At 33.8% G+C, this 17,624-nt stretch overlaps 2 protein-coding genes across 7 annotated transcripts; one reads left to right on the forward strand and one right to left on the reverse strand.

The window, feature by feature from the left end:
• Positions 1-2,069: 2,069 nt before the first annotated feature.
• On the forward strand, positions 2,070-10,229 carry LOC114746026 (serine/threonine-protein kinase rio2). Of its 3 annotated transcripts, XM_028934207.1 has the most exons (15): positions 2,070-2,193; positions 4,726-4,987; positions 5,079-5,217; positions 5,366-5,412; positions 5,510-5,580; positions 5,664-5,777; positions 5,912-6,087; positions 6,174-6,262; positions 6,905-7,022; positions 7,172-7,245; positions 7,519-7,566; positions 8,405-8,561; positions 8,784-8,894; positions 9,394-9,480; positions 9,719-9,907. In XM_028934207.1, exons 3-15 carry the CDS (start codon positions 5,134-5,136, stop codon positions 9,905-9,907), a joined length of 1,365 nt encoding a protein of 454 aa, XP_028790040.1. In that variant the 5' UTR covers positions 2,070-2,193; positions 4,726-4,987; positions 5,079-5,133. The 3 variants fall into 3 exon arrangements, with proteins under 3 accessions (XP_028790040.1, XP_028790042.1, XP_028790041.1); XM_028934209.1 differs by lacking the exon at positions 4,726-4,987 and having other exon boundaries at positions 2,071-2,193; positions 9,719-10,229; XM_028934208.1 differs by lacking the exons at positions 2,070-2,193; positions 4,726-4,987 and adding an exon at positions 3,411-3,599.
• A 2,556-nt stretch (positions 10,230-12,785) lies between these two features.
• LOC114746027 (probable caffeoyl-CoA O-methyltransferase At4g26220) lies at positions 12,786-15,264 on the reverse strand. 4 transcript variants are annotated; one of them, XM_028934212.1, is made up of 6 exons: positions 15,240-15,264; positions 14,857-14,966; positions 14,678-14,757; positions 13,650-13,794; positions 13,432-13,563; positions 12,786-13,285 (listed from the first exon to the last, which is right to left on the reverse strand). In XM_028934212.1, the coding sequence occupies exons 2-6, from the start codon at positions 14,923-14,925 to the stop codon at positions 12,995-12,997; spliced, it is 717 nt and encodes a 238-aa protein (XP_028790045.1). In that variant the 5' UTR covers positions 14,926-14,966; positions 15,240-15,264; the 3' UTR covers positions 12,786-12,994. The 4 variants fall into 4 exon arrangements, with proteins under 4 accessions (XP_028790045.1, XP_028790043.1, XP_028790046.1 ...); XM_028934210.1 differs by having other exon boundaries at positions 15,043-15,261; XM_028934213.1 differs by lacking the exon at positions 15,240-15,264 and adding an exon at positions 15,214-15,231.
• Between the last annotated feature and the right edge of the window lie 2,360 nt (positions 15,265-17,624).

Below are 17,624 nucleotides of genomic sequence, written 5' to 3' on the forward strand. Positions count from 1 at the left end.
ATCATAATCTAAATATTTTTAGTTATGTAAGCTTATCTATTTAGTAATTTTTTAAAATTTAAATATACAGGTTTTTTTGGCCAAAAAAGTTATTTTATTAATATCAAAAAAATCAATACAATCACTAATAGCCAAGAGGCCAAAGAAACACTCAAAATTTAAATATATAGGTTGAATAACATAATATTTCAAACTCTTATGCACAAAAGAACTTAAGAAATTAGCAATTTAATATAACACAGGATAATTTAGTTAACATAATTTATATTCATTAATTTAATTAACATAATTTATATTTATTTTACTTTAAATTTTATCAAATTCAGTATAATTTATTTTTATTAATTTTATTATTTATATATTATAAAAAATTATGTAGAGCATATAATAACAAATGCATAAGAAATAAAGTGTTAAATAGATATTGTCCATCTCTGGTAAAAAAAAAGAAAGATATTGTCCATATTTTTTTCACCTTTATAACATAGTAAATCTTTGAAAGAAAAAGTAAATTTTCGACATTTTGTACCAAATGACTAATAGATATAATTTTATCCCATAATTAACTAATTTTCTCCAGTCAAAACAAAATTATCTTATTTACATATCTTAATATTGAAAACTGGATTCTAAATTTGAATTCTGATTGTCTATATGTTTTGAAAAATTATTTTGGTTTAAAAATTTCAAAATAATTAAAAATATCATATCATATTCCTAAACTTGCTATAGGATGAAACACCTTCAATTCTCAACTTTCAAGGAATCCTCTCCCTCCGCTACCTTCATCTGACATTTCTTCTTATGCTTGATTTTAAGGATATATATATATTTTATTCTTTTGTTTTATGTGTTTTCCTGTCTTGTGCTTGATTTTAAAATATTCTTATTATCTATTTTACATCTTTTAATTTTAACAATTCTGAAATCAGAAAAAAATAAAAAAGAATATGTATTATAATATAAATAATAAATAGAAATATCATTAATAAAAAAATTCAAATAAATAAACAAAAACAAAAGAAACTCCCTCTTGTAAATTCAAAACATAAATAAAATACCAAAACTTCATCAGAGGAGAAGGTTTTAGCTTTCTTCTCCCTCGGAAAACCCATTTTGTTTTCTGCGAATCTCTTTTCCACTGGTATGAATGGGCTCTCTGATTCTTTCACTTTTTCTCTGCTTTTCATCCTCATTCGCTTGTCATTCTCTCTATGTTTTTTTTTTTCCCACTTTGCGTCTTTTATACTTTCAATTTAGTAATTGAAAAGGTCCTAATCAACCCATCACAGAATTTTTGAGATAGTTAGGTATTCAAATAAAAAATTCAATTAATTATCTATATTAATTAAAATTCAAATTCAAAAATAAAAGAAAAAATAAAAAAAATGATTGTTGAATTTCAAAATTCCAAACTAGAAATTAGTACAATAATGTATTGTGATTTACTTTTTAAATGTAATCATTTTCTTTACAAGTGTAGTAACTGATTTGAAATTTTAGAATTTAATAGTCATTTTTTAATAAAATTTTTCCAAAATAAAATTAGTTTTTATCTAATTTTATTGCCATTGCCAAAATAAGCTTCAACTGTCCAGCCCCTCTCGATAAGATCTGGGGCGGGGTGCAAAATGGGACTGAGACGGGTCAGGACTTGAGATTATCCACAGGATGTCCCACCATGAGTTTTCTATTTTTATTGCATTTTTTTGGGTTAAAATGGGTTTTGAGGTATTCAGTATCTTAATATATTTTGTGATACATTTAATATTTTAGAATATTTTATGAGATATTTAGTCTTTTAAAATATTTTTTTAGATATGTTTAGCATTCTAAATTATATTTTGATATATGTTAAAATATTTTTCAGATACCTCTATTATCCTAAAATATTAGTAAGTGTAAAATTGTATTAAAAAATTAATTTTTATTTCCAATCAGGGTTTTGTTAGACAGGGAGAGAAAAATTTTTCCTTCCATCCTGACAAAATTGCCTATAGCTTTTTTTCGGTATTCCAGTGTTGCCCTTCTAACCTGCAAACCCTTCTCGTTTCTCCTCTTGGGGGTTCAGCTACTCTTCTTCCCGCATCGGTGACTGTCGCCTCTCCTCCTCCAGTCGTCGTCGACGCCACCTGATCCTGCAGCCGCAGCGCCAGCCGCCTCTCTTCCTCTGCCCATCTTCATTGTTGTCAGGTGAGTATCTCTCCTAGATCATGTTGATTTTTATGTTCTTCATCCTTGTTCTTGCTCATATATGTCTCAATTATGTGGTTTCAAGCTTCTGGTTTTATTCCTTTTCTTATTTGATTCAGATTTCCTGTTTCTTCTTTGTTTTAAGTTTCCCTCACAATTAGTCGGACTTCAAATTTTCTGACTTGCACCATGGGATAAACCAAGAAGCGTCGAAGTTATTACATAAAAGTACATTATAAGTTGAAGTCTGACTAAACAAAACCAAAAAGCTGAAGTTCATAAATGCAATACTTAAGTTGGGAATATCGATGTGAACTTTAAAGGAGACTAAGTTGAAAATTGAAATAGCTTTTTGCTTAAGACGTCCTTGATTGAGTTCCATATGACAGTTTCATTCCATAATGAGCCAACCCCGACATCTGCACCATGAGGAATGCATTATAGTATATATAATGAATGTTGATTCTGCCTATGTAGCTGCAGCCTTTGGTAAATATGGCTTCCCTGTTCCGGGGGACCATCCAAAGTAATTGTTTTTGCGTTGGAATCTCGTGGCTTTCTATTTGGTCTACTTTGTTCCTTGTCTAATTTGATATTTATGCTCAATCATTTTTGAGAACGTACTGTGAAGCTGTATGGCATGTTTGAAGGTTCAAATCAAGGATACCGTTGTATTATGAGTACTATTGAGGTTGTATTATGAGTACTATTGAGGTCCCAATCTAATTGCTGGAGGCGCTGCATGTTTTACTCTTACAATCAACTAATCTTGAACAGTTGCTTTTTCTCTGTGTTTACTGTTTAGTTGACTTCATGATTACATGGGACATCGATTGATTGATTTGTATTACCAGTTCTATGGTGATCTTCATTTTCATTAGACTGATTGCTTGTGACTTTTGGTGAAGTTTGATGTGCAACCTTATGTACACAGTTTATACTCCTCACTCTTGTTGTTTAAATTATTAACTTAGAAGGGATTGGCCCATGGCTCTGAAGTTCATATCATGGCATTCTCCTTGCAATTAAGGTTTTGAAGGGAGTTGTTTCCCCATCGATTGTGTAACTTCTTACAAAATTTACACTTTGATAAGACCTTCTTATACACAAACTTACAATAAGACTAAAAGTCAACAATGAACAAGGTAACACTTGAGATTGATAATGGTTTTACTGAATAACACGGGAATAGATGACCTTTGCACACTGATACAAAAGCTATACAAGCTACAATGGAAGTGACGATTACAAGCTAACAAGGAACAGAACAAGATACAACACAATGGACTGATAGACTTGTCAAACTTTCAAGAGGTTGGCTCTCTCCACCCCGAGGGCCAAGATCACAGTTCAAATTCTCCACACCCCCCGCTGAACCCCAAAGAGATGGTTTATAGACCTGACAAGTGAGTTTCACCACTCCCAACTCATGGACCTTGACTATAGCAGTCCTATAGCTACCCTACTCCCTATTTCTTTCTTCAGAATAGCAAGTCCAGCTTCTGCACAACAAAAAGTAATTTTCCCTTTTTATGCATCTTCCTAAACGTGATCCTATCACACTTTCAGTGACCTACAGTTTTGTATTTTTAATGTGCAAACTGCAACTTACCGGTAGAGAACTTTCTTAGAGTTCATAGTCTTGTGGCACTCCAACTCCAATGTTGTTTTGGTCATCATTGTCTAAAATGGAGGCTTAACTATTATTTCCTAATGCATGGAGGATCTTGTATTGTGGTTAATGTCTTGTCTCTTTTTATCCAACTTAATTTTCTAATTTTATCATATTTTAGAGAGGTAGAGGATTTTTAATAGGTATATTAAAGTTAATGAGATATTACATTATTAATAAAATCATCATTTAAAATGCATAGAGAAATAATCTATGATATATGAGTAAGGTAACAAGTTTTTGAAAATTGACTAATTAATAAAAGTAATAAGCATATAAAAATAAAAGAAGGGTAAAGTTGTTCATATCAAAATCTCTCCCCTGCCTTCCTGAACCAAACAAGATAACAATGAAACACCTCCCCTCTCTTCCCAAACACAACTTTAGAGCTTTCACTTTTCATTCACTCCCCATATTGCGGCTGCTTTCAGTCTGGTTGCCTCTGGCTTTCAGGTTTCAGTGCTTCTCCTTCTCCTTTCCCACTGCTCAACTCCAACTGGAAAATCTTGTAAAAGCTTCACCAACTATCTGTGTTGCATGCTATCAGTATTCTTCTTCTTTGAGTTTGTGTTTCTGGTGCTTCTCCTCTACCTCTCTGGGTGCGTATCTTGGTGTGTTTTTCATATCTAAAGGTTTCCCCCTTAGCTGTAGACTGATTTTTCTGAATTAAAATCTGGTAATTGCCTCGTGTCTCTCAATCAATCAACCTTTCTGGCCCAGTTGTGATTCTGATCGGTTCATGGGTTAATTTATGGTTTTTGAATGATAAATGTTTTAGATGAATTTGCTCCAGCCTTCTTGTTCATGGATTTATATTAGCAGTATCTTAAATGCAATACTTGGCAATGAATTTGTTTCAGGTTCATCTGAAAATTTGATCCCTTTTTTTTTACCCTCCTGAGGAGTAGCAAGTTGGGGGGACGGGACGAATGGTGTTGGACAGGATGCAGGACGCAATTGCTGTCCTGTCATTTCCAGGATGCAGGATGGGGTGTCCTGGTCCCTTTCCATCCCGTGCCTACCCCTACTTGTGTTAGAGGATTTTCTGGTTCTGCTAATCTGCACAGTTTTAGTCTCTTTGGGTTAATACAGTCCCATGCTAAACTAATTAGATATTTTGAGGTTTTGTTTTTTCAAAATATTGCAATTTATGCCGTAGTTTCATTCTGGTCACATACAAGCTAAACATTTATAGATGAATTTATGTTTACAGCTTGAAGGCCTAGTAAAGCAATCTTACTAATTGTTAAGGAGTAAGACGAGAGATAATGAAGCTTGATGTGGATGTATTGAGATATCTCTCCAAAGATGATTTTAGGGTTCTCACTGCCGTCGAGATGGGAATGAGGAATGTATGTATCTCTCTCTTATTATACATTTTTTATGATTTAGGTGGTATATAGTGATTGTGTGTATATCCATGGAAAAAGATAGAGAGTGAAGTTGGTTTATCATTGTTTTTGTCACTTGCTTTGAGCTCATTGAAACTCTTCTTTGCAGCATGAGATTGTACCTACTGAACTCATTGACCGCATAGCACGTCTCAAGTATGTTTTAAGGGCCTTTTGAGTAACCAATTTTTTTGCTTTATCATCTGAAGCTTTACTTCTGGCATTATTAAATGGTCTTCCAACTATTGTGTAGGCGTGGAGGCACTTACAAGGTTTTGAAGAACTTGCTCAAGAATAAATTGTTGCACCATGACTCTTCTAAATGTTTGTAACCTCTAATCTGTATTACATAGCGTATTCAAGTTCACATTCAAGACTCCTTCTAATTGAAACTTACCTTGATGCAGATGATGGCTTCCGCCTTACTTACCTTGGCTATGATTTTCTTGCCATTAAAACTATGGTGAACAAGGGAGTGTTTCAAGCTGTTGGTCGTCAGATAGGTGTTGGAAAGGAGTCTGGTACAATTCTGTTTCTTGCTTATAAAGACGCTAATCATTGACTGAAAAGCTTAAATTTTAACTGCTAAACCTTAACCCTCTCTGCTGTCACATCAGACTTTCATTTGTTAAATAATGTAGTTGTCCTCTGCTAGATATCTTTGAGGTTGCCTGTGAAGATGGAACAATTCTAGCAATGAAGTTGCATAGGCTTGGCAGAGTTTCGTTTAGAGCTGTCAAATCAAAGCGTGACTACCTAAGGCATCGTAGTAGTTATAACTGGCTATATTTGTCTAGGCTTGCTGCCCTTAAAGAATTTGCATTCATGAAGGTTCTTCTCTATCATTTGTTCCTTTTAAATTTATAAGGTGGTTATCTTCATAGTTGATTCTCATGACTTATGCTTTGCTTGAGCAGTCTTTGGAAGAGCATGGTTTTCCTGTTCCTAAAGCTGTAGAGTGGAACAGACACTGTGTAGTCATGTCACTGGTCCAAGGTTACCCTCTGTGAGTGTCCTCTTTTGTTGACTACCATTTACATTCATATCGAACTTGCACAATCACAATTTTATTTCTAAATGATTATTGTAGTCACTTTTCTTCTATTGAAGCCTGTAACGATTGATTATTGTAGTCAATTAATTTTCTTCTATTGAAGTTTGTAACGATTGAAGTGTTAGAGAATTCCATTATGATTAGCTTTTGTCACAGTTGATTTACTATTTTGATAAAAAATGTACTAGTTGTGTTATTATGATATTTAATTATTGTAGCTGTAGATTATTGACTTACAAGTTATAGTAACTTTTACAACGGTTTGAGTGTTGTGAACTTTGAATATTCATTGCATTCACATAAATGTAAAAAGTGTTAAGAACATGTTGCATTCTCAAATGCACTGTTTGTCACTAGTTTTCATTATATTTTGTAGTTTCTCATGCCAACTGTCCTAAATTTGATTGTTTTCTTCATTTGCCTGTTGTTGTTTATGGGGCTCACACTTTTAATTCCCACTGCCCCCCTTGTTTTGGTTCCTTTTTTGTTTGAATTGGTAGAGCTTGGAGGGGATTGATTATGGCATCAATGTAGAGAATTGTGCTCTTAGACAACTGTAAATGGTGGATATGGCATTTGAATTTGTGACTGCAGGGTTCAGGTGAAGCAATTGCAAAATCCAGAGATGGTTTTTGAGACAATTCTTAATCAAGTTGTTCGGCTGGCAGAGCATGGTCTCATTCATTGTGATTTCAATGAATTTAACATCATGGTATGGTTGGCTTTATTCTGGTTCTTTGTCTTTGGACCAGTTTTGTGCCGACTTCTTGACGTAATTTGTCCAATGGAGTACTACTTGTTATTTTATCTAATAATTATTAGCTTCAGCTTTTTGTTGACTCTAACTTCAATTTATTGCAGATTGATGATGATGAAAAAGTTACGATGATTGATTTTCCACAAATGGTATCTGTATCACACCGTAATGCACAGATGTATGAACTTTTGCCTTATTTTTTATGGTGTTTCCTTCCTTTCCATGCTTATATAAATGATATTGATGAAATCACATGCCTGAGTAGGAGCTGGCTATTCCTTGATTAGGAGCATATGAAATAGATCACTATAAAGATAATTACAGTTATCTTTTGTTTTAATATGGTAGTAAACATGGGAAAGGCCAAATTTATTATTCTTGTTAAGATCATCTAAGATATATGCTGTCTGCAGCCTTAGTGCCTCACTGCATATTATTTGATGTACTGCAGGTACTTTGACCGTGATGTTGAATGCATCTTTAAGTTCTTCAGAAAGAGGTCTGTTAGCAACATGGTGCCCATTATTTGTGAACTTGGTTGTGAGATACTGAGATAGTTTTATGCTTGATTGATCTTTCCTTTTTGATGATTACAACTACGCTATAGGTGGTGTGAGCCAGATTTGAACAATGACATGAACTGTGATGTACATGATCAATTTTGGGTTTTGGTTGTAGTCATTGATAAAGTATTTTAAGAGCTGCCTTATAAATGAATAACTTCATGAGAACTGAAAATCTTCTTTAAGTGTTGTACGATATTGATAGTGTTTGATGTGTTGGATAGAACGACTCCTTCTGTAAAATATCACATCTGTGCTTGTAGATAATTTTTACTTGATCCAAGTCTCTTCTTCTCTGGCTATGTTTTCCACTGTTACCTATAGAGTCAAGTGTTTTTCTGATGCAGATGCTTCTTCGTTAATTGATTTGATTGGCTAATGTCAAGTAGGGCTTTTAATTTGGGAGCTATGGTTAACCTTTATTTTGGCTTGTTTTGATACTATTTATTTGTATTCTAATTAAGCATGAGTGATTTTGTTCTGTTGAAGTTTTGCACCCTATATATTTATGCTTAGAACATTCTAGGTATGGAATTTGGCTTTGTTGCCTTGTTGCATTAGTGATATCTCTGCTTTTGTACAATCTCCTTTAGCTTTGCATTATTTTCTTTTCATTCATTGTTAGTACATGGCATTTTGCATGACGTCTCTTGTTTAATGGAACAGTTGATGTGATATATTTTTGGCCTTACGCCTGTTGGAATTTATTAGATCCAAATTAATGGCTATGTACCAATTTACCTCAATGGTTTTCCTCCCACTTCTGCGCTTCAGGTTCAATCTTTCTTTTCAAGAAAGCACAGATGATAATGAGGGTCCTGATGAAGATGGAAGACCTTGCTTTTCTGCTATTGACAAAAGCTCTGGTTTTCTAGATAAAGAACTTGCTGCTAGTGGCTTCACCAAAAAGGATGAGAATGACCTTGAGAGGGTATGATAATATCTTTTCCTCCTGGGGAGGGGTTGGAAAAGATGGAGACCACTTCATTTTAAATGCTAGATACTTCTGTTTTTCTCTCCCTTCTCTTTTAACTCGGTAATGACATGAAAAATTTATTTGATAAAGCATGGTATTCAACAAAGGGCTTACAATAGGTAGACTGCAAATTTTCATCTTGCATCCTGTCTCATAGCTTTTAAACTTTATGTGCAGTTCATTGAAGGCGAAGAAGAGATGGGTACCCATTCAGATGATGTAGTTGAGTTGGCAGAGGACATGAGAGAGACAAATGTCATAGGTGATGAGTCTTTACAACTGGAGCAGGTAATATCACCATTAGCTTTTGTTGCTGTAAAGGAGATTTGAGTGATGTGCCTACTGTCTGCTATGTCAAGTAAATACGTATATGGCTTTGCTACATTTGGAATTAGTTTCTCTCTATTTTCCATTTGTGTTTGGTAGCATTTTAAGACAACAGAAGTGGCCACTGCTAATCCCTCTTTTATCAAGTAATGTCTCTCTCGTTGCTAAAAGTTGAGGACAAAAAGTACTTAGGTTTTAAGAGCAACTAAGTACTTTTAGAGGGAATGTCTTTTAGACACACTGAACTGTGACCAAGATATAGGAGGGATGTGGGTATGGCAGGTGGCTTGGATATTCCTTTAAAATTTGTGTACAGTTTTACTTTAGATTGTCATGGCCATCTACTCTTAGCTTATCATAGTCGTGAACTGGTTAACTGTATCATCTTATTTGATAACTCTGCTATCTTGCGTGAAGTTTCTTATGTAGATTTTACAGATTTAGACTATGTTTTCATCAGGATGAGAGAAATGGAAGTAAGAACGAAGAGGAAAACTCTGAAGCAGCTGAAAGCAGTGATTCTGAGAAGCCAGATGCAAGTGATGGGGTATGGAAACTTCCTTTGCTTCGTCAAATTCCTTTTTATCATTTACGGTTTAGTTCTTGCAAATATTTACTTACATATTAATATTTGTTCCTTAAAATTCTTCATTTGAACATTTTAAAGTTTCAGACAATTCAATCCAGAACTGCATCACTTCCAGTTCTGGCCAGTCCAGATTTTGTGACATCGCTTTTCGTTGGACTATAACCTGACAATCCACAATTATCTTTTTGATTTACAGGAGGAAAACGATGAAAATATGACGCAAAATGATGCTGAACTCACAAAGCGTTTGAATAAGCAGAGACGACGGGCCATAGCATCAGCTCGCAAGGGACAGAAGTCTTTTGCATCAAGGAATTGCTACAAAGCCAAGGGTAGTAAGTCTGCTCACAATTCTAAAATACAGAAGCAATTAAGTGGCTGGTGAAGTGTAAGAATCCTTCGGTTCCACTAATGTTTATGAAACTTAAACATAGGCGACCTGTTTAGAGTTGGGAGATGGTAAAGCAGATAGGATATTGTCAAGTCAATATAGTTGAGTGTATTTTTAACCCCTTCTTTTTTATTTTCGGTTAGATCAGGTGGGCTTGAATTTGAGTTACACTTCTAATATGTGAGATAGTCGAAGTTTGAGTCCCTTGCTATATATAGTTTTGGATGAAATAGGATTGTATCCAGGACTGTTTCTATACTGGATGAAATTTGTCTTGGTGGAAAATTTTGCTTATTTAACCACGATTTTTCAAGAATGGTTCACTATTCTTCATGAATAGTTAGGGAGTCGGATTTCAGTTTTGAAAAGCCACTCCATGTAAGTGGGTTAAGCTAAGGATGCTAAAACGCCTTGATGTGTAACCTTTTAGTGTTTTTTTAGATGTATCAAATTGCTATATTAAATCAGTTAAACTAAATCTATGGTTTAATTGTTCATTCGGAATTGAATGGAAAACAATACATACATACAAATATATATTGAAGAATATTTAGTGTGAGATTTGGCTTTTTATCTTAACCGATCATTGGTTTGTTATAAATGCTTTGTCCTGGGAATCCGATTTATTAAATTCTTGCTGCTTTTCACTGCTACACATCTGCGTTTTATACCCTTTGGCTTTCAAGGAGACAACCCCCATCCAAAACAAAGAAACAATACTAAAACAGCGGATGGAGGGCTAAATTCATTGGCAATGGATAGAGGGATTGCAAACAATATATATATACAGAAAAAAGAGAAAAAGGGGGGGGGGGTGCGGTGTCTATGTATAAAGAATAACGAGAGATGAAAATTTGTACCCAGATTTTTGTCTATTTCTTGTATCTTTTTGGGCCATCATGTATCTTTCAAAATGTATAGGTACTTTAGATTAATAGTTTTTTAAGCACAGATTTAAACCAATGTGAAGAATCAGGATTGAAAACTATTTTCTAGTCTGGGAAGAGATGAATCATTCATGTGGAGCCACACACGAGATGATCTACGTCGGTAAAATTGATGGTTAAACCCTCTCAAACTGGTCGATTTTTTAATTTTTATTATTTTTAATTTAAATCATATTACTGCCTGTATGGTCCAGTTGATTAATTTGATGTGATTAAGAAAGTTATCAAATTATTTAATTATAGCATTTATTACATGATCTTTCTAAAATATTTATTTGGGTTATTATGTATGAATTTACAAGTGATGCAAATTATTTTGAAAAATAATAATAAATATAAATAGTTTAAATTAATTTAGTAACTTTCTTAATTTCTCTAAATTAGTTAAATGAGTTTTATATTAATAGGAGTATCAAATTCTTTTTCTTCTTTTTTTTGGTAGAGTATCAAATTCTAAATTATGCACTCTATACACAAGATACAGTAATAAGCAAATGGGTAAGGAACATGCCGGAGTATACATGCATATTATACAAATATATTATAATTTATTAAATAATTAAGGGAGAATCAGTTTGAAATTACTAAATTTCAAATAAAGAATTCATATAAAAACGTGTTTTTGTTTGTAAGTATGGTGTTGTCAAAACTTACCAAAATGTTAAGACCAAAATTAGATTTAATAATTTTAAACTTCTCTTTTCTCGTATTAACTAAATATAATTATAAATAAATAGGGAAAACGAACCATCTTCGGCTGAGAAAGGAGTTGTTATTGAATCATTAATAATATGCCGCCCGGTGCAAGTCCACAAAGTAATTTCTTGTCAATTAATGTAGAACAAATAATATGCAGACACCATTAGTATGCAGACTAAAACTCCGTCTTGATATTTGAACGATGATCAAAACATCAATAGCGGATAGCCAACTCCAAATCTTATTGTTCTCACTGGGGAATTCTTAGGATAGAAATAAGCTATGCTATGTTAAGCTTTGGTATGCAATAGATATTTGAAGTCTAAGCTTAGGCATAAGCCTTTTTTTTTTTTTTTAAAGCTTGAATTTGAGCCTTCAGAAAACCTAACAAGAATTGAAACCTTTTTAAAAACTTACTTAAAATGTAACCCTTTAAATAATGCCTCAAGATTTATAATCCTTCGGACTTATTTAAAAGCCTATATTATGTCTTAATAGTCTAAAAGTCATTTTCACTCCCAGTATAAGAGTTTAGCAAGGGGGGGAAAAAAAGAATGCAAATTAACAATAGTTTTCAAATCAAGTAGGAATAAGAAAAATGTTATCTAAATAGATATACTTTCTAAAATTAACCAAACACAAAAAGTAGCAAGTGGCATTAAAACTAGATTTTATCTCTTTTGGTTTTCTCGCATAAGTTGTGACAAACTCTTCCTACTAAGATGATAATATTTTATTTAGATGTTACTAAAATAAATGTACAACAATTGTTATGCTTTAGCAAACAATGCAGATCAAGAGAGAGGAAATGAAGTAATATTGCCATCTTGAGTGACCAAAACAAGAGAGGTAGAGGTGAATGACAAATAAACAAAAAAAGGACTGACCTTGTGTAGGAATATTGCAATGTAAAACTTAGGGTCAAACTAAAGTTTGCAATTTTATAAATAATTTGTTATATTATATATAACAGCACAAATTTTTTAAAAAATAAGTCAGGCTTATAGGCTTGAAAATCAGGTCCCACGAAAATAGGCCTCATCTGCTTGTCTAAATAAGCTTGGGAATAGGCCTAAATATGAGTTTAGCCTATTTACTAAACAAGCTAGGCTAAGCTTTATGTAAGCTTGGCCGTAATAAAAAGACCTGGCCTACTTCCACCCCGACGTATTTTGATTTCGTCCTTTCACAAGTAGTATGATAATAATCATTCAAGAATCAAAGTCTTTTGAAAAATCCAATTGCTACTATTAGCAATTATTTTCCCTCAACCGATTCTGACCCTGGTTCCAGTTTGAAAATTAAAGATGGAACAAGTACGCATTTGAGAATACATTTGCAAACCCCATACCGCCCGGGGAATCTTTTTATTTATTATATTTTTTTGGTAACACAGCATAATCTGTAAATTTCAACCCAATCAGTATCACAAGAATTAAGAGTTGCGCCTGCAGATGGTGATACCATCACCTAAAGGAGCAAGTGAAACATGAATTCGAGGATCAGCTGCGATTAGTCTGTTAAATTCAATTGTCAGTTTCCTCCCTTGTTTTCTATATTCTTCAGTGTCCTCATCACTCATTGCTACTGATCCCCCCCAGAGTGTGTTGTCATAAACAACTATGCCACCAACCTTCACCAATTTCATTAGTCTTTCATGGTAATTCCAGTAGTTAACTTTGTCAGCATCAATAAATGCAAAGTCAAAATTCCCTTCATTGGCACGCTGCAATCACAAAATATCACCCCAAAAGTTGGAAGATAAGATATACGAGAAAATGTGGGGAAACTGATGAATCTTGAAGGAAAATTCATTAAATAAACAAGGTTGCAAATGGAATGAGTCAGACAAAAATAGATAATAATTCTCACATCTTTCAAGAGCTGATCAAGAGCCGGCAGAGCTTCAGACTCAATGAAATCTATCTTGTGCTCAACACCAGCTTTCCTAATGATTGGTAATCCAATCTCATATGACTCGCGATTCAAGTCTATTGCTGTTATCTGCAGTGAGGAACTATGTCAATCTATGAATTTTAAGTTCAATAAACCTTAAGCAATACCAGTGAAAAATGGGGTTTCCCGATGACCTTTCCATCCTCCGGAATTGAAAGAGCAGTGAGTAGAAGGGAGTATCCAGTGAAGACTCCAACTTCAATAGTCTTTTTTGCATTGACTAGCTGCAGAAGCATGGAAATTAGTTGACCAGCATCTGGTGCAGTAGCCATGACAGCCCTGCAAATAGAGAAGTGAGATAAATTTTACTGCTGCTATTTGATTCGACTGGCACATCAAGATCTAGATGGCCCCCCATCACGGCATAGGTAAGCAAAACTCAACATTCGGCAAAGGGAGTATGGGATCACGGAATCCTTTTCCTAAATATAGACAAACCAAACTCAAAAGGTTTGGATGCATTTGTTGTTTTCTGGCCCTAATCAAGGGTTCTGAGCTTCCCATGCAAAATTTCACATAGAGACAGCCTTGTTGGATGATTTAGCTTACAATAAGTTAGATATCTTTTAGGAGTAAATACCCCAAAATATTTAGAGACTAGAGCTACATGAGTCCACAAATTTTCAAGGACCAAATTGTTAGTTTGATCTAGAAAGTGTCAGATGGTCATCATGCAAACGTTCTTTAAGCACGTAGCTTTGACCAGTATGCAAACCAACACATGTCATTAGCCATGACTTGACATATTATCATAACATCTCTGAGGTTATTTAGTCAAGGTAATTTCGGACTGACAGGCACATATTTTTGTCTTTCTTTTAATAAACATTGCACTTAGAGGAGACATGACTCATTAATGAGTCTGAAGATATTTGATCCTCATCATACACCCAAAGCTTAACCACATATATTTATAAAACGACGAGCACCGGCAATTAGCAAGGAGCTACAAGGTTATACATATGGAAATCAATTGAAATTTCTAAGAAATCCATTATTTGGTGAAGCTCATATAGATGTGAATTTCATCTGAAAAAATCACATATTTGTAATTCTATCCGGTAATGTTTTTCATTTCATTTCGATATCAACTGCAAGTTCAATATCAGTACCCAATTCAGTTTGATAAAAATCAAAAGCATGCAGTAGAGGGAAGAGTCACCTTGGGTGATTAGCAGTGACTTGCCTTAGCTCCTTTAGAGGCTCTGGTTCACGTGGGTACACACTAGTCTCCAGAATATACTACCATATTAAGAACACAAAACTTTGATCCCGAAATTCTGACAAATATAGCAAAGAGGGGAAGCAAAGAGCATACGAGCCTAAATTAAATATTAATACCTCATATAATTCTTCACTTCTCAATAAACCCTTCGAAGGACTTGGTACCTTTTTCAAGTCGTGCTCCATTACCCTCAAACTTCCTCAGATCAAGGTTTCAATCTATACAGCTACACAAACAAAACAAATACCGTCACAAACTTACAGAGGCTATCACGGCAAAAAGATAGCCATTAAATTTCATACCACAACTTTTATAGCAGTCACAGCAGGATTTAAACAAACAATCCCCAATTTGACATTCAGCAAACAAACCTATTCTGTTTCAAAACGCCATTAGGCGGGAACAGTGAGCTTAATTGAACTGTTATACACTTGAAAGCAAAATCTATGGAAATCTACAAGGAAATCAACTACTATTTCGATGATGAACAACGATCTACCAGGGTGAGAGAAAACAAAGAGGGAAAACAGTCAATGGCTTAACCGTCTTGCTCGGAGTGAAAACCGTAAGTTCAAACGAAACTCTCACCAATTGGACCACTTGATAAAGCCCAAGTCATAATTAGCTCTCTGGCCCAATATCCAGCTCATGACCCAAACGCATAATAAGCCAACGATTTGAAAATAATTATAAATTTATATTCACGCCCCTCTTTATCTCCAAAGATAGGGTGTCCTAATCACCCAACAGCTATTCCTTCTCCATTGTCCATTAGCCTGCTCTAAGCAATTCCTTTTTTGCCGGATTATGCCAATATAATCATAAAAGGCTAATTTTTTCCGAATTTTAGACAAAGCTAATACTCTTCCGGTCCTTAATATAGATATAATAGTTGAGTTAATTTTGATTCTAAATATAAATTTATTTATCATATTTATCAATTTTTTCTCAATTACCCCTATGGGTATTCCCTTAACCATAATCAAGTAGAAGAGAGAGGAATGATATTAAGAAAGATGATTATGGTGTTTTAGGCAAAAAAAAAGTCATATTTCTTATAATTAATTAACTTATCCAATTTTCTTAATCTAATCAAATTAGTTGAATAGGTCTTATATTAAGGATCGAAAAAGTATTAAATTTCTTTTAATGTTGATTCTAGTTAAAAAAGAAAAGTTATTAGAAATTGTCTTTGAATCTTTCCAGCTGAGTTTTTCAGTTTCTTCCAACTAATTATTCCAGTTCTCACGATGATATTTTCTTGGCTTTTATAACTCTATCATCAATCATCTCTAAGAGCAGTTATATAAGTTAACGGCCTAACTTTATTCCCACGCTCACACGGAGACTCTTCCTCCTTTTTTTTTTTTTTTTGTGTGGATAAAAGTGATCAAGATATATTAATAATTTAAATCATATACTACTTCTGTCTTTAATATAAAATCTAGTTATGGACTAGATTTCATTCTAAATATAAGACATTAATTCACATTGTCTCTTATATTTTTTCTCCCCAAAATATCCTTATTAATTGTTAGGGGTTTCCACCAAGAGATAATTTTGATCATTCAATGCACACATGATTGAAAAGGATGGTTTAGAGATACTAACACATATTTGTGACAAATAACCAACTTAACTAATTTTTTTAATACCTATAATTTAGTTATTTAACTCATATATTAAGGACTGAAATTAGTAACATATAAACAAATAAATGGCAACTTAGAAACTAAATTGACATGTTTGGTGGGAGCCGAAAGGAAGACTTTTAAGAGTTCAATTAAAAAAATTATAAAAATAAAGTTAAAAGATTTTAATCAATTGTGGTTACTTGTTATCTCATATATTCTTTTTATTAAAACTTTATAATCCCACTTATTTTTTTTCCCCTAAAATCATTCATTAAAATCTGTTCTTCCCTCCATTCCCCTTCAAGCAAACTAAGTGCAGAACCAAATACCCAGTAAACAAACCAAAAATATGCAATACAAAAAAATATGATAAAGAACAATTACAGAAACTAATAAAACGATAATTAAAATGAAGAAGGTGATGCAGCTCATATCTCAGTGACCGAGAAAGCTTCTTGCTCAATGCAGTTTGTGAGAACACCATAATATCCGTCGAGAGAAATGAACTGTTTCTTGATGCAAATTATTTCCAGAGAACCTGCTCTTGAGGCCAAAAGAGATTTATTTTCAGCTTCTCTTTTCTTCCCTAAGAACTGTTGCAGTTGCATGTTCCATGACAATATATGGACCTGATTTTCTTAAACTCGTGAAGAATGATGGTCCAGCCTTTTACTATTCAACTTAATAACATCACTATGTGAGGCAGAAGGGATCAACTTTTGAGTCTGCAGGGCTACGTTTCTTCTCTGCCAAATGATGTCAATAAGATAGATAATTCCATGAATATGATGTGTAAGACCATCCTTTTCGAAGCTGCCTCAAAGTACTTCTCATTTCAGCATGCTCAGAAATCCCCTTTCAAGTTCAGAGTTATATGGCTTGATTCGCAATTTTGGAAGGATGGATGCGGAGACCTCCTCCTTCAGTAGATGATTCTTTTCAATGAAAAAAAACGAACCAAAAAATGCAACAGCAAAAGAACCTTAAAAAAAAAAAAGGGATACCATAAAGATATTCCAGAGCCATTGTTCCATTACCTTCAAGAGATCAAATGAAAAGGTCGTACTGCCGCAATGAATCGTCCGACGAGGATGATATACCAATGAACCGCATGGGAATCCACAAAATTCACAAAACACGTGCATAAAGGCAACCGTGCAAATTTGATAATAAGATAGTAATAACGAGAATTTCTTAATTCCGTACATAAAACAATCAATTCTCAACATGTACACGTAAAATGTCATATA

The sequence above is a fragment of the Neltuma alba genome, unplaced genomic scaffold (assembly GCF_004799145.2).
Source record: "Neltuma alba isolate B1F8T4 unplaced genomic scaffold, ASM479914v2 tig00004866_pilon, whole genome shotgun sequence".
Classification (NCBI taxonomy): domain Eukaryota; kingdom Viridiplantae; phylum Streptophyta; class Magnoliopsida; order Fabales; family Fabaceae; genus Neltuma; species Neltuma alba.